General features: G+C 39.8%; 2 protein-coding genes across 2 annotated transcripts in view; one reads left to right on the plus strand and one right to left on the minus strand.

Annotated features, from left to right (window-relative positions):
- The window catches only part of psmd1 (proteasome 26S subunit, non-ATPase 1), a 47282-nt gene that overhangs the window by 24791 nt on the left and 8190 nt on the right, over positions 1-14301 (minus strand). Inside the window, exons 13-16 of the mRNA XM_037769887.1 lie at positions 14092-14203; positions 13586-13782; positions 13201-13296; positions 12578-12642 (exon numbers count right to left, since the gene is read on the minus strand). Coding sequence (XP_037625815.1) covers positions 12578-12642; positions 13201-13296; positions 13586-13782; positions 14092-14203 — 470 coding nt within the window. The remainder of the gene's footprint in view (positions 1-12577; positions 12643-13200; positions 13297-13585; positions 13783-14091; positions 14204-14301) is intronic.
- On the plus strand, positions 1428-10931 carry htr2b (5-hydroxytryptamine (serotonin) receptor 2B, G protein-coupled). The gene is made up of 4 exons (XM_037769888.1): positions 1428-1883; positions 2519-3127; positions 7616-7816; positions 8801-10931. The coding sequence occupies exons 2-4, from the start codon at positions 2866-2868 to the stop codon at positions 9757-9759; spliced, it is 1422 nt and encodes a 473-aa protein (XP_037625816.1). The 5' UTR covers positions 1428-1883; positions 2519-2865; the 3' UTR covers positions 9760-10931.

Raw genomic sequence — 14301 nt, forward strand, 5'->3', positions numbered from 1 at the left:
GGTTTGCAATCTGAGTCAGCAAGATTGGATATTAGAGCAACTTAATTTAATAGACAACTAATCGATTAATCTATTAATCGATTAGTTGTCTATTAAATTAATCTTAATCGTCAACTATTATGATAATAAATTAATCGATTTGAGTAATTTTTTAAGAAAAACAAAAATCAAAATTCTCTGATTCCAGCTTCCTAAATGTGAATATTTCCAGGTTTCTTAACTCCTCTATGACAGTAAACTAAAAATCTTTGAGTTGTGGACAAAACAAGACATGTGAGGATGTCATATTGGCCTTCGGGAAACACTGATTGTAATTTTTTCACCATTTTCTGACATTTTATAGACCATATGATTAATCGAGAAAATAATTGACAATGAAATTATTGTTATTTGCAGCCCTATAGGATATCATTCACAAATCTTGCCTGTGTTGCATACATTTGATGTGGTGTGAGCAGACTACTGCTCGCAGCACATCTTCAGCTGTTCGTTCTACGGTATATTTCTATATTTAGCAACGTACATGAAACCTGCCTTGGCGGAGGTCTGCGCTCTCCGAGTGCACTTCTAGTTTTCCAAGTAATCACACTGGGTCCAGCTTTAAGTCTACTTGTTAACACCACCTATCATTAATTGGACATGTACTTGCTTTCTTCTAACAGACAGAGTGACAGACCACTCGTGGGATTGAAGATACTGAACCCATTGAAAAAAAGTGACGAGAAGGAGCCCATACAGGACGGAGTATCTAATGGGGGTATTGGCACTATAAGCGTATTAGCAAGCATATTTGAGCTAAAACATTTGGTCTACAGACCGCTCTTTACTGGCAGACCTAAGGCCATACACAGATCCATGTGGGGGGTTATTGGCTGGATTTCACACATTTTCTCGTGAGGAATCATCATCTGGTTACTGTAAACTCCAGGGATCTTTTATTTCTGCATCTTTTAAAATCTTGCATCTGCTTTTAAAAGCGAAACAATGAGAGCACACAGAGAAAACACATTTTGACTTGTTAAGGCTAAAAGATCAAAGGGAAAAAACAAATATGGTCTAAATTTCAAAAGTAATCATCTGGAAGAAAATAAGATAGGTATTTAAATGACTTCCCCAACCTGAAAATGGGAGCTCACGGAGGATGAAATAAAAACGCAATGGGGGTACTGGTACAATTTCCAAGCACCTTACAGCACAGAGGGCTTCTCCCCATACACCACTACCACATCCCCCACCACTGCTTGCTTCGAATGGAGGAGAGAGCAGAAAGTGACAAATATAAACAGTGGGACGGCTGTGTTGAGGGAAATTACCTCCCAGAACTACTGGCATACTGCCAGCACGAAGACATTCATCTGTTTTGTACAGAGTCTGACTCACGGGTAAGACAGAGGGGAGGGGGGGGGAGAGAGAGAGCGAAGGAGACGGGAGAGAGTGCGGGCTGATCACAGGCTGTGAACAAGAGGCAGCGAGTGGGAATGGGAGAGAGGCAGAGGAGCCACAACATCTGAAAGTTTTAAACCAATGATCGCGGTAGGTGATGCGAAGCAAGACTGGGGGTTCCTCCAACATGTGGCAGCAAAACAAATTCCACATCATGGACTACTTCAGACAGAGACAGATTTAGGTTTTACCGCTGAGGGAGGGCATTCTCTGTTACGCTCTTATTTGGGGAGGGTGGAAATATAAAGATGAGATAGGGGACATTAAAAAATATATTAAGGGTGTGTAAAGATTGAAATGCATCGGGCGTTGAGCTGCACTGTTCTCCCAGCACAAAATATTGCTTTATGAAAGTTAAGACGGAACGGCTCGGAAATATATTCAAGGAGTTAAAACGACAAGGAATTTAAACGTACAACAGATGTTACCTTCAAAAACAGGTAAGAAACTTTGGAAAAATTCTAATCGACAATGTTTTTTTACATTGATCAAGTTTGATTTTGTGTAATCTATACCACTTCCATTCGTGTGTACAGACTGAATAAGTACAGAGTGAGACCATCTGTGTATCTTTCATCTAAAGCTTTACAGAGGTTTTTAAATAGCTTTAATATCTGTTTTTATACATTTTATAAAGCTTTGTCACAATTTAAAATTCTAATTCTCACATAAATGTAGTAATATTATTTAGAACAATTTTTTGAATTACTTTTTTTACTTAATTGAATAGTTCATTTGAATTTAGTTTTAGTAGTATGACATTTGTGTATGTGTATATATAAATAAAAATACACAAGACCTTTTAAACCTTTTTTAAATTAGTTTTATACTTCAAATAAATTACTGAATAATGCAACAGAAATTCAAATAGCATGTAAGGAATTTTTCCTCATATTTTCCAACTTGTTTCCACATTATGGAAAAGGAATTTCCAGTGTGGTGACCATTACCGTTTCCTCATTATGGTAAAGACCCTCCTCATTTGTTACGATAAACGTCTCTCCTTATTGTACCATCATTCAAACAAATTAAACGGTATCACTGTGTCACTAACAGACCTGTTTGTTCTTTTAAGTGGCAGCAGTGGATGACAAGAGCATCAACTGCCTGGGAGAGTGAGGACTCCTGCTAACATCTCACTGTGGAAGTACTAATCGAGTTGGGATTATTACCAGTATTGGAGTTCATAGTGTACCTTTTTTTTTTTTTGTACCCTTCAAGTGGTGGATCTTCTCCTGATTTTGAGCTTCTGGTTTGTACAGTGCACAAGGGATGAAGCATCCTGTGCATTGACCCTGAGCTATCCCGCCCTACCCTGTTTCCTTGCCTGTAGGACGCAGTGATCATGCTGACCGAGTGTCCAACGCCAGAAGGATCAGAGCCCCGACCCACGCTAAGGCCTGCTGTAACCTCTGCAGCACCATGTCTCAAGCAGTCGCGGCTGCACTCGAGGCTCACAGCTCGCAGTCAGGAGAAGTGCCTGGGATTCAGCTGAGATGGGCTGCCCTGCTTATAGTCATGGTCATCATCCCCACTATTGGAGGAAACATCCTGGTCATTCTAGCTGTGTCACTTGAAAGAAAGCTGCAGAACGCCACCAACTACTTCCTGATGTCGCTTGCTGTGGCTGATCTGCTGGTGGGACTCCTAGTGATGCCCATTGCCCTCGTCACTGTTCTCTACAGTAAGTTTAGCACGGGGCATTGGCTTTGAAAACCTGATCTTTGAAACAAACCTGAACAATACAAAAGCAATAAATACTTGACTCTACCGGAATAAATCCTTGCTCAATGTCCAGATCAATTCCTTTACAACTTTCTGAAGAAAAGTTAACCTAAATGATAAATGACTTTACCCTAAAAATAACTATAAAACCCAGCAAACAATAACTAACAAATGTTCAAGACAACAATGTTTTAAAGTGAGTGTAAGAATGTGTGCGTCTGTGGGGTGGGGGCATAACCAGCTTTGGGCATTTTACAAAGAAAGTTCCCCTATTTCATTGGAAAACTATATTTAACCTTTCTCAGCCTTACGAAGGAAAACAGGCCAGCATGCTTACGGGCAGCAAAGGAGGATAAAAATAGTTTGTTATTAACACTAGATACCATCTTGACGATCTTAAACAAATTATTCTAGATGAAATATAACGAGAGATAGGGGGATAATAAACACGCTACTTCCTCTGGCGGTGCTATGGTAGCAGTCGCACAGCTTGGACTGATCTGCTGGTCTGAGGGATCATTACCATAGAGACAAAAACTATTTTAATTCCAGTGACATTGCTGTGTAAATACAGCTGCATGGGAACCGATTTAGATTTCTATTCTTCTATCTTCCATGTTTTAATGCAATTGCAAAATACAGAGCTATTCCCAAGTTATTATTACCCATTAATTCAACTAGAGGATAATGAGTCAGATCATAGTCGTGTCCCTCACACACATAAGAGCGGAGTATAGAGTGTGACGCAAGGCTAACTGTGGTCTTGGCTGTCTCAAAAATCATGTTTTGCATGAGAACTGGATGTGTTGCACTGAAAGGCCAAAGTCGCCACAGGTGCCGCTTTCATCTTATTCTAATGCGGAGGCTGCAGAATAAGGACCATGCAATCAATCTACTATTGCATCTATACTTCTGTCTGTTAACATGCTGTTCACATTCAGATCCAGGGGTCCATCTCAAGCCTTGATAAAAAGTCCTTATCATGAGGTTGAGTATCAATGCAGTAAAGATGTGGAAGCATTCATGCATGCACAAGTACATAATCTCTATGACTGAGAAAAGTAGAGCTAAATTTAAAAACACACCAATTTCATTTCTAGGGGTTGGTAGATTTTAAAAATGTGTTAATCAACAGGTGAAAAATTTGAACATGATTTAGGATGACCCGTAAAAGTCGATGAGATTCAAGCTGTCAGTCGAGAAGTCAACTCCCATTTTGTCAGTCAAATAATCCCTGCATTTTTTTTAAGTTGCATCATTGTAAACAGAGCAAGGCAGGAATAACAGCATGGCAGGCTGTAAACTCAGAAAAACTGAGTCTCAAAATGACCGAACCACAAAACTAACTGATGAAAATAAAGAAGGCTAATGAAAATGGGGGGCAGCACAACACCGCAAGGCACAGCAGTGTGACTCGTGTACGTTTGCTGCTCTGACACTGAACGTCAGTGAAGTTGGCTAAACTACCTTAATTTGAACCAGACGCTGGTCATAGAGTAAAGAAACCAGAAAATATTCACATTTAAGAAGCTGGAATCAGAATTTTTACTTTTTTATTCCTTAAAAAAAATGACTCAACCTGATTAATCAATTATCAGAATAGTTGGCAATTAATTTAATAGTTGACAAATGAAAAATGTTTATCAGTGTTTCCCAAAGCCCAAGATGATGTCCTCAAAAGTCTTGTTTTATCCACAACTCAAGATAATTCAAGTTGGAATAAGATAATTTCACAACTTTTTTTCTTAAATGACTCATACTGTACCTATTAATCAAAATATTATCAAAAGGGTTAGCGATTAATTTAATAGTTGACAACTAATCGATTAATCGTTGCAGCTCTAAAGAGTTTAGTGTGGAGCAGCTGCTCTGTAGGTGCGCTGACTGATCACTAACAGAGCACGGGAGTGAATTGCCAAATATTCTTTTCAGACCCAGGCAGCTGTCATTACCACTCTTTTTAGGGAGATAAAGCTCAGAGTACTGAGGTGAGGAGGGAGGGGTCATGGAGACACAAACATGCACATTTAGTGTGAAAGGCTGTTGTGAAGCATAGCAGAGCTATCAACAGTGAGGACAGTCAAACTGTCAGAGGATCAGTTCCTCCTACTTTAGCTGGAGGACACGAGAACCACACAGTCACACAGTAGAAGACATGTTGTATTGTCAAATCCTTTTAGCAGCACAACATCAGTGCTCTACAGTGCTGCAGCAAACACTCCCTAATGCCCGATACGAGAAAAAATACCACAAGGCTGGCAGAGATATGGGTTTAGATAAAAGATCAATCTAATTGCAGGGCCAGAGAGCATTCAATATTCATGAGAGGGCATACAAAGTTCAAGCAGCTTCAATTTAAACCTGAAAAAAGCAAGACAAGAATTTGAGTGGCTTATAGTTACACCTGTAAGTACTGTCATTCATTTTCTACATCTGCTGGGCAGATGAAGTCAAAGCATACAGGGAAAACTTTGAGAAATGTAAGGGATCTGCTTGTTTAAAATGAGAGCTGTGAGAACAGACACAGTTAAAATATAGAGCTGCGTGACAATTTTTATTATTTATTTTGAAAGGACGAGTGATTTGGTGTTGCTTCTTAAAATGCCACACCTGCAAGGCATCGTCTCTCAACACATAACACTGCCAACTGAGTCAAAGTTTTCATCTCTCTACTGGCTATATTAAATATACATTTTCTCTACCTCTCCATTTTCTTCTCTCTTTTCCTTAAGGAGCTGTAGGTCAGATGATATTTTTTTACTGTGCTGCTATATGCTTATATGGCAATGAGTTAAACACTCAAAAAGAACAAGAATACCACAACATACAGGATGTTTTCAGCAGACAGGCATGTCTGGGTAGGATAAAAACCGCTCATATACAGATAACTAACTTGAGCCAATTCCTTTCAAAAAGCCTGCAACATCTATAATATAATCATTTTGACTTTTATCCATCTCAAGTTGTGCTAAGCGACTAACAAGCTACAAAAAAAAGAATGGTGGGGATGAGTTTTTTAAGTCTTAAACAACAACAAATAAAAAAAATAGGATATAACAAAAAGATGAATTCTTATGAACTGACCACAGCCTTGTGTAACCAGAAACTGCTGGTCTAAAAACAACAACAATAAAGCAGCATTGCTGTTTATCTTTCCGTACTGTATGTTCTCAAATACATAATGTAAACACAAAAACCTAGTGCTGGCCAAATACAGAGTTTACTCATTCAAAGTTTCTTAATTCAACTAAACACAACAAAAAAATACATTCCCTTGTACAGCTACTTGGACCTCGCAAGCTACACTGTTTATTGAATTTGGCGTGGGACTAAACACTTCACAGAACACGTACAGAGGATCTACTTCGAGGACGGGTGAAGTATTTGTCAATGAATAAGCCTTCCAGATGAAACCTAATCAAAACTATGACTCAAAAATTCCAAGTGTGACAAGAAAGTGGTGGAAGGAAAAAAGAGGGGGAGCGTGGCATAACAAAAAGAAAATTCTGTAAAGGAATATTTCCAACAAGTCTTTTGCAATGTTAATGGGTGACAGGACAAAAGCCAGAACAATTAACTTGCCAATTTTATGCCTGGAAATGAAAATAAACACTACTGTTGAGCATAGTCTCCGGCACATCTACATAAAGAGCTTTTAGCTCCATAAACAGTCAGTGAACCCTCCTTTTTCCAGTAAAGTCCTTCCTCGCAGAGATAAACAAACACCAATCTTTTGCATGAGTGCTACTTCTAATCCCTTGCCATTGTGGTTCATCTCCCATAACTGGTGGTGTGCGAGACCAAATGCTTTTTGGAATGAAAATTGGTTAAACCACATGAGTACATTATAGACCTTTTCATTTCCATTCTGTTGCTAGGGCAACAGCTTTGGTCCAAGTTTACTTCCTGTGAGCTACTGCACTAAAGCGGCATGATCGGCGGTAAAACCACTCTGTGCTGGCTGTGCCATTGTTTTCCTATGGGGAGAGCGGTGGCGCCCGACTAGGCGGAAGTGCTACCCTTGGCATGGTGCACGCTTAAAGTTGCCACAGAGCGCTGCACTCAAAGTTCATATTATTTCAATTTGGACCTCGGTTCCTGGTTTACTTTCAAAGCGCATCCAATGAGATAACAGCTGCAACTGTTGTTGTTGCCTAGAAAACAGTGAAGTGGCTTCCTTGTTCACTTTTCGATGACATATTATACCTGTGCTGCGTTTTGCCTTGCACCCTACCTCGTGGTGATCGAAGAGCAAATTTCTTATCATGTGAAGGCAGCTTTACAAATATCGCAACAGGAAATACAAAGAGGAGTGTTTACGTTGTCAACTTTGAAAAAGTCTAAAGGAAGTTACTAATGGTAGAGACACTACCACAGATAAGTGATGTACAAATAAAAAACAACAGCTAGTCTTACTGAACTAATTTCCTTCTCGTCTTTTCTCCAGACTCTGACTGGCCTCTTCCGGAGCCCCTCTGCCCCATTTGGCTGTTCCTCGATGTGCTGTTTTCTACTGCATCCATCATGCACCTCTGCGCCATTTCACTGGATCGCTACATTGCCATCAAGAAGCCAATCCAACACAGCCAGTACAAATCCAGATCCAAAGCCATGGTGAAGATTGCACTGGTGTGGCTCATATCCATTTGTAAGCACATCAATTCAGATTTTAACTTTTACAACTCTGCAGTAGTCTTGATTAGGTATTTCTCAGAAACTTGACATAATATACATGGCAGACCTGGTTTATAGACCCAGAAATATTTGTTGGATGCAATAAAAGCAGATACTATATAAATAGTGTAGTATATATGGGAAATAGATGGGGTGGTCAAGGGGCTGAGACGGTAGTATCACACTTAATCAGTCACAGTGAATCTTAAAGATGTTACTGGCGATGTCAACTCAGTCAAATTTCATGAGATCTTATCCAAAGGGCAATGGGGCTTTCACTATTGTTGTGGCTAATTATGTGCAGCTTGCAGAACTAATGAAATGGTTCCCTAAGTGAAAAGATGCTTTACAGTTATAAGAATGTAGGTTTTAGGAATAGAAAGCATCGTTAGAAAGGTTGGTTTAGCCGCTTGAGGCTCATTGTTCAGGATCTGCTAATCATTCCAGCTTTACAGTAAGAAACTAAAAAGTAGTCAATTATGTTTTTAAATGTGGCCAAGTTCACTGAGGCATTACTGCTCAATGCTCGATGCCCAGTAAACAAACCACTAAAAGCACTCGGTTTGGCTGATGGGGTTGATTTCATTTGAGCTTCATTTCGTGACAAAAGCCAGAAGATCAGATGGAATGAAGGGAGCAGCACTTCAGGTCTGAGCACCAGTATACAGTCAAAACCTCTACTGCTGTTAGTGTTAAAAGGGATCATGGCAAGCCATGGATGATTAGTTTACTTGTTTTTTGAAAACAAAAAGTTAGATATTCCTAACACTATCCTAATTAAACATGAATCTTTTGTCTATTTTTTACTACCACTGTCATACACTATTTAATGAAACATTGAACACAGGAATGTCTTTCCCTGAGATGAATAAGAAACACTACTGTAATTCATATATATACAAAATACAAAAAAACTTGCCAATGTTTGCCAATACTAACTGTTTTTGTCATTTTCCAGGTATCGCAATCCCGATTCCGATTAAGGGGCTTAAGAACAACCATCTTCCCAACAACGTCACCTTCAACAGTAACCACACGTGTATGCTGAAAACAGACACCTTCCGGGAGTTTATCATGTTTGGCTCCTTGGCGGCATTCTTCATCCCTCTGACCATCATGATGGTCATCTACCTGCTTACTGTCCAGGTGTTGCGCAAAAAGGTTTATTTGCTCAGGTCAAAGGTGACTCAGCGCTTTAGCTACCCGACAGTCTCCACAGTTTTTCAAAGAGAACAGGCTGCGACTCCGACTCGAGCCAAGCAACTTAACATGCTGGACGGGAGAATCCCAAGGATGCAAGAAAAAACATATGCGGGCACAACAAACTCTCCTACAGGAGATGAAATGTCCTTTCGGAGAATGTCAACAATGGGCAAGAAGTCAATGCAGACTCTGAGCAATGAGCAGCGCGCCTCAAAGGTGCTAGGCATCGTCTTCCTCCTGTTCGTAGTCATGTGGTGCCCTTTCTTCATCACTAATATCACCTCTGTGCTATGTACCAGCTGTGATGTTCATGTAATCGCCCGCCTCATGGAGATCTTTGTTTGGGTGGGTTATGTGTCATCGGGAATCAACCCGCTGGTCTACACCCTATTCAACAAAACTTTCAGGCAAGCGTTCGCACGTTACATGACCTGCAATTACAAAAACCCTGCCAGTCATGGGCCTGGAATGCACCCAAGCGCATCAAATGCAGATCGGACCCTTACACGGATTTCATTCAGATCCTCCATGGCAGAAAACTCTAAACTGTTAATGAAGCGGGGAATGAAGAACGGCATTGGAGCAGTTAGCTACCAAAGTCCACTGAGGTGCCGACAAGCACCTGTACAGTCAGCCAATGGTGTTGTGTTAGATACAATGCTTCTGACTGAAAACGAAGGCGGTAAGCAGGAGGAACATGTTAGCTGTGTATAGAGATACCAGACAAATGAATCCAATTCAAAAAGAGAGCACTTGAAATGGATCAGATTTATGGGGCAAACTTTTTATCTCTTTAAAGATAAAGGCCCCACAACAAAAATACTAAATACATGATTCTGAATCTGCAGTTGCTCTCAATTTGATTGACAAATAATTTAACGCCAGTGCTTACTGTACACTAAAGAAAAAATCCAACCTGTTGCTGTCTGCTGATGTTTGTTTACATCAGCAATGTTTTTAAAAACAAATAAGGCAATATTTTCAATTATGATCATTTTGGAAACACATTTTCATCCACAAGTCAAACTCCTCTGTTATATATGTGAATATATATGGTCAAAATATTTCTCACTGGGGCTTTAAGAGAGACCAAAATAATGTGAATTCTCAAAGACAGCAAGACAGTTCATAGCGTACCAGAAGAGAGTTTGAGTTTTCAAACGTTATAAAATGTATAATACCTTGAGATGACCTGTAACAGGTCAACTAAACAGAAGAGAATACGGGAGGGTGTGAGGATGTCCTCTATGAAAGGTCAAAAGTCGACAATTCAGGCCACCAGACAAAAATGTGAGGAGTGAAGACATTATGGTAACCTGGAAACTCTCTGTGAATGCAGTATACAAATATATTCCTATGCTGATCCTTTCAACTTGGGCTATCTGACTACTCTGTAAACCATCTCAGACCACTGCTTATATATTTTGTTAAGACAAACTCTACCTTTCAAATCTTTTCTGCAACAGACACATGAAATACATTGCACTCTTGAAATGATACTAATTGTATTTGCTGGACCTTTGAGAAGCACTCTTGTATGTGTATTGCAGCTAGAAGGTTTCCAAATAAAAGACTGTATATAATAAAGAACAAAATTCTGATTAAAATTGAGACCTAAATGTGTTCAATCAAATATTTTCTGTGTTAATGAACTGAAAGAAAACTGCACTAATCTTGAGCATCCATGCTCTTTCACTGTCAGCTGCTTTATTTCTTCAGTAAGTAAAAATGTCTTTTTCATGAACCAAAGCACAACAGGACAACCAAATAAACAGTGTAAACTAGACAGTCTCAAAACATCAGCAAATATTGGAATACCAACAAGTAAGAAAACTGTGGGAACGTCTACTCAGCACTATATTTTACCATCCCTTTATGCTCAACAACAGCAGTTTGTAGCATTTTACTACACACATCCAAATACATCATAGGTTTAACAGCCTGAGGGAAACCTAGTTAACAAAATATAAACAGCACTTGATCAATGTGGCAAGAAATATGAGATTTGGATGAGGCTCCAAAAGCTTGGTATGCGAGTTTGGAGTTTGTCACAGTTTTATTAGTGCTCTGACCGACCCGGTCTCGCTGTTAACAAACAGAAACTCTGTTGATTTTGTAAGAACAGCAGAGACTTAAGACATTTGAACTTAAAGCGGTCCTTCCTATGTGGTAGTGTACATGTCGGGGGAGTGGAGGGAGTTATCTTTAAGCCATTAAGAAGTTGGAGAAGAGGAGGCCAACTGAATTGTTCTGGTTCAGAAGTCTTTCTAAACACAGTGAAGATTTACACAAAGTTTATCTAGCGGCCAATTGATCACGCAGAATATCACATAGCCTTTTTTGGGCTTAAAACATACACCCTGATATTTGTGCATTGACTAGGTGTTCTGTTTAACACCGCTCTGGTCTCTGATGGGTAAATTCATGTCGGTCTAAGAGTGATGAATCCCTATAAATAGCCAGGGAAGAATATGTGTGAGTGACATTGACAAGTAAGGCCAGCTTCCTCTGACACAGGAATACCTTCCATGAAGCCATTTTAAATTCCAGAATAAAGTGCATCTAAATTCTCCTATCACACCATAGAGAAAGTGTTAAATGTCCAACTACATCTCGTCGGCAGTAACAAACTAAAACGGAGGGGGACCCGAGGTAACAGAAGCAAGAATAAAGAAAAAAAATGCTTAATTTTTAAAATAACAAGGGGATCGCAATGGTTCACAAAAAAAGCCGTGCCGTGTTTACATTGTGCGTAAGTGCATGTATCACCATTTGTTTAAACATGCCAGTGTAGGCATAAAGAGAAATTAGTTTAAAGCTTGATTTGATCAGCGCTGCCTAGTTTGACTATTTGGTCGGAGTTCGCGAGTGATTGACTCGTGGCTCCATAGACGGAAGTTGGACAGCAGACTCCAGATCAGCTCTGACTGGTTGATTTCCTCCAGTCTGCGAAATCCTGCGGATGCCATTAGGAGCACCAGAGGACACATGATTTTTTTCAGATTACCAGTCTCATGCACTACTGTCAGGATATAGTGACCGTTTTATAAAAAATATTTTTTTTAAATCATATTCTTCATATGCTCCACCTCTACCCACTGCAGCTTTAAGAGTTATATTTTCTACGCAAAGCAGGAAACAGTAAAAATATTTCAGTGTCATACTTGGGATAAACACAGACAAAGTAGGAGATCACACTGATTATTGTACAATTGAATCTATTTCAGAGGTAAATGTCTAATAACAGTTTTCTCCCGGGCTGGCTATAGTTCAACTTTTTAAGTACCGTACCAAAACAATACTTCTTTTTTGAGGAATATAAAAAATATTTTTCTCCAGATCCGTTTTTTTCTATTTAACAAAATGAGCCAAACTACACAATGCATGTTTCATTTTGTGTGTTAGAGTAGGGGAACATAAATAACTGTGATTTTGGCCAAGACCATGGGGCTCCAAAGAAAAAGGTCTCTGGTTCACGTAAGGAAACTAAACAGAGTGTTGAGAGCTCAAGTAATATCAGTCTGGTCCTTACCTGAACAAGATGAAGCCAATGGACTCCACAGCAGCCCTTCTGACGTCATCATTCACGTCACTCACCTTAATTAAGAGAAGCAGAGCAGCTAAATAACCAAAGCTGATACTGGGACTCATTAAATCTGCAATTAACTTTAATGATGTAGCTCCCTTATGGCTCACAGTGTGAGGAATATGCTCCACTATCACACCACCTAATCATTTTAGCTTGTATAAGGTGCCACCTACAGGACGACAAGTTGTTCACACCCCTGAAGTATGTTGCATTTGCACTGGAAGCACAATGAATGGCAAATACATAAATTCACTGTAATGTCAATCGTTTTTCTGTGTTAAAATAAAGTGTTGCAATGTTAGCCCTAAAGTGAATTTAGGCACAAACAGGAAAGCACCGATGTGCTATGTTAAAGCTGAATCTTATAGTTTAAGTACGGACAAAATATTTCTCTCTCAATAAAACTTGATTATTTAAACAAGCATCACACTATTAAACTAATTTGAATTATGATGCCAGCCACAGTTGGGCAGCCGTGTTGGCATCGCTTCACTGCCTGAATGATAAACCCGTCTTCCCCTCGGTGAAATAATGTGTTGTGAAGAGGGCCAACAGAGAACACTTACAGCGACATGTAGCAGGCGTCGGATGGCTTTGTTGTTCCCGGAGCCGCAGTAGGCCATGCCCACTGTGTACATACCAGAGCGCCGCAGGATGGGGTCCTATCAGAGACAGTGAAGGAAAGCAGAGTATTGAGACTTTGTGTCTGGATTCACAACTACGATCAACATGCGTCATTTCCCACATCTGGCTCTTGGATTTTTTTTTTTATATCCACCCCACTTCCTTTTCTCTAGGGATTAATCAAGCTTGTGTCAAGCCATATGTATTGTGTTATGACATGCATAAGCTGCACCAATACCACAAAAACAAAACAATGCAACCTTCAAATAAAACAACTCTGATCTCATGGTGTATGTGACATGCTTTCTGATGGCCTTTCAGCCTTACCTTGTCTCTGCAGAGGCTTTCAATGAGGGCATCAGCCTCCTCCATGCGTCCATACATGACCATGGCGATTCCCACTGCCAGACCACGCAAGATCTTCTCGTGCTGCGTCTCCTGAGCATAGCCTACCATGTCCTCGATGGCCTGGGCTGACTTGGAGCCCAGCATGACCAGACCCAAGGCCAGGCCCGCAGCTTCACCTGAGAGGTTATATTATGATATTGTCAGCATGGCTTGTTTTTTATCTATTTAAATGATTAAATTGATTTAAAATCAACAGATGTTTAGCAGTGTACAGAACCAAATTATATTTAACAGTACTGCATATCATAGACACCCCTTTGTTTATATATTCGTTCAGCTAAAACTGAATCCAAATAATAATGACTCATTTTGTTTATTTTTTTGTCATTTTGTTATGTTATGTTAAGTAAGCAGAGACGTGATGACCAAAAACTGATTCAAAAACCCTGCAATTCAGAAATTGATTTTGTCCAAGGCCTACACACCAGTGACAGCATCATCCTGGTACAGGTTGGACTTGAGGAGGTCGTAAACATCCTGTCTGGCTGTTCCCAACGCAGCCAAGCCAAGGCCAAGGGCGCCCCCATGACGAACAATCTGTGAAACAAAAGAAAACAGGCCATGAGAGATGGAACACAGACATAAATTAACCAACTAACAAGGTGACTTATGAAAAATAGGTAGTGAAAATGATC

This window comes from Sebastes umbrosus, chromosome 5 (assembly GCF_015220745.1).
Source record: "Sebastes umbrosus isolate fSebUmb1 chromosome 5, fSebUmb1.pri, whole genome shotgun sequence".
Taxonomy (NCBI): domain Eukaryota; kingdom Metazoa; phylum Chordata; class Actinopteri; order Perciformes; family Sebastidae; genus Sebastes; species Sebastes umbrosus.

What these genes read in the sequence shown, in the direction of transcription:
- htr2b (XM_037769888.1), top strand. Translation starts at nt 2,866, where the DNA reads ATGTCTCAAGCAGTCGCGGCTGCACTCGAGGCTCACAGCTCGCAGTCA. An exon ending in CCTCGTCACTGTTCTCTACA is followed by an intron (nt 3,128 to 7,615) that starts GTAAGTTTAGCA and finishes TCTTTTCTCCAG; the next exon opens with ACTCTGACTGGCCTCTTCCG. An exon ending in GGTGTGGCTCATATCCATTT is followed by an intron (nt 7,817 to 8,800) that starts GTAAGCACATCA and finishes GTCATTTTCCAG; the next exon opens with GTATCGCAATCCCGATTCCG.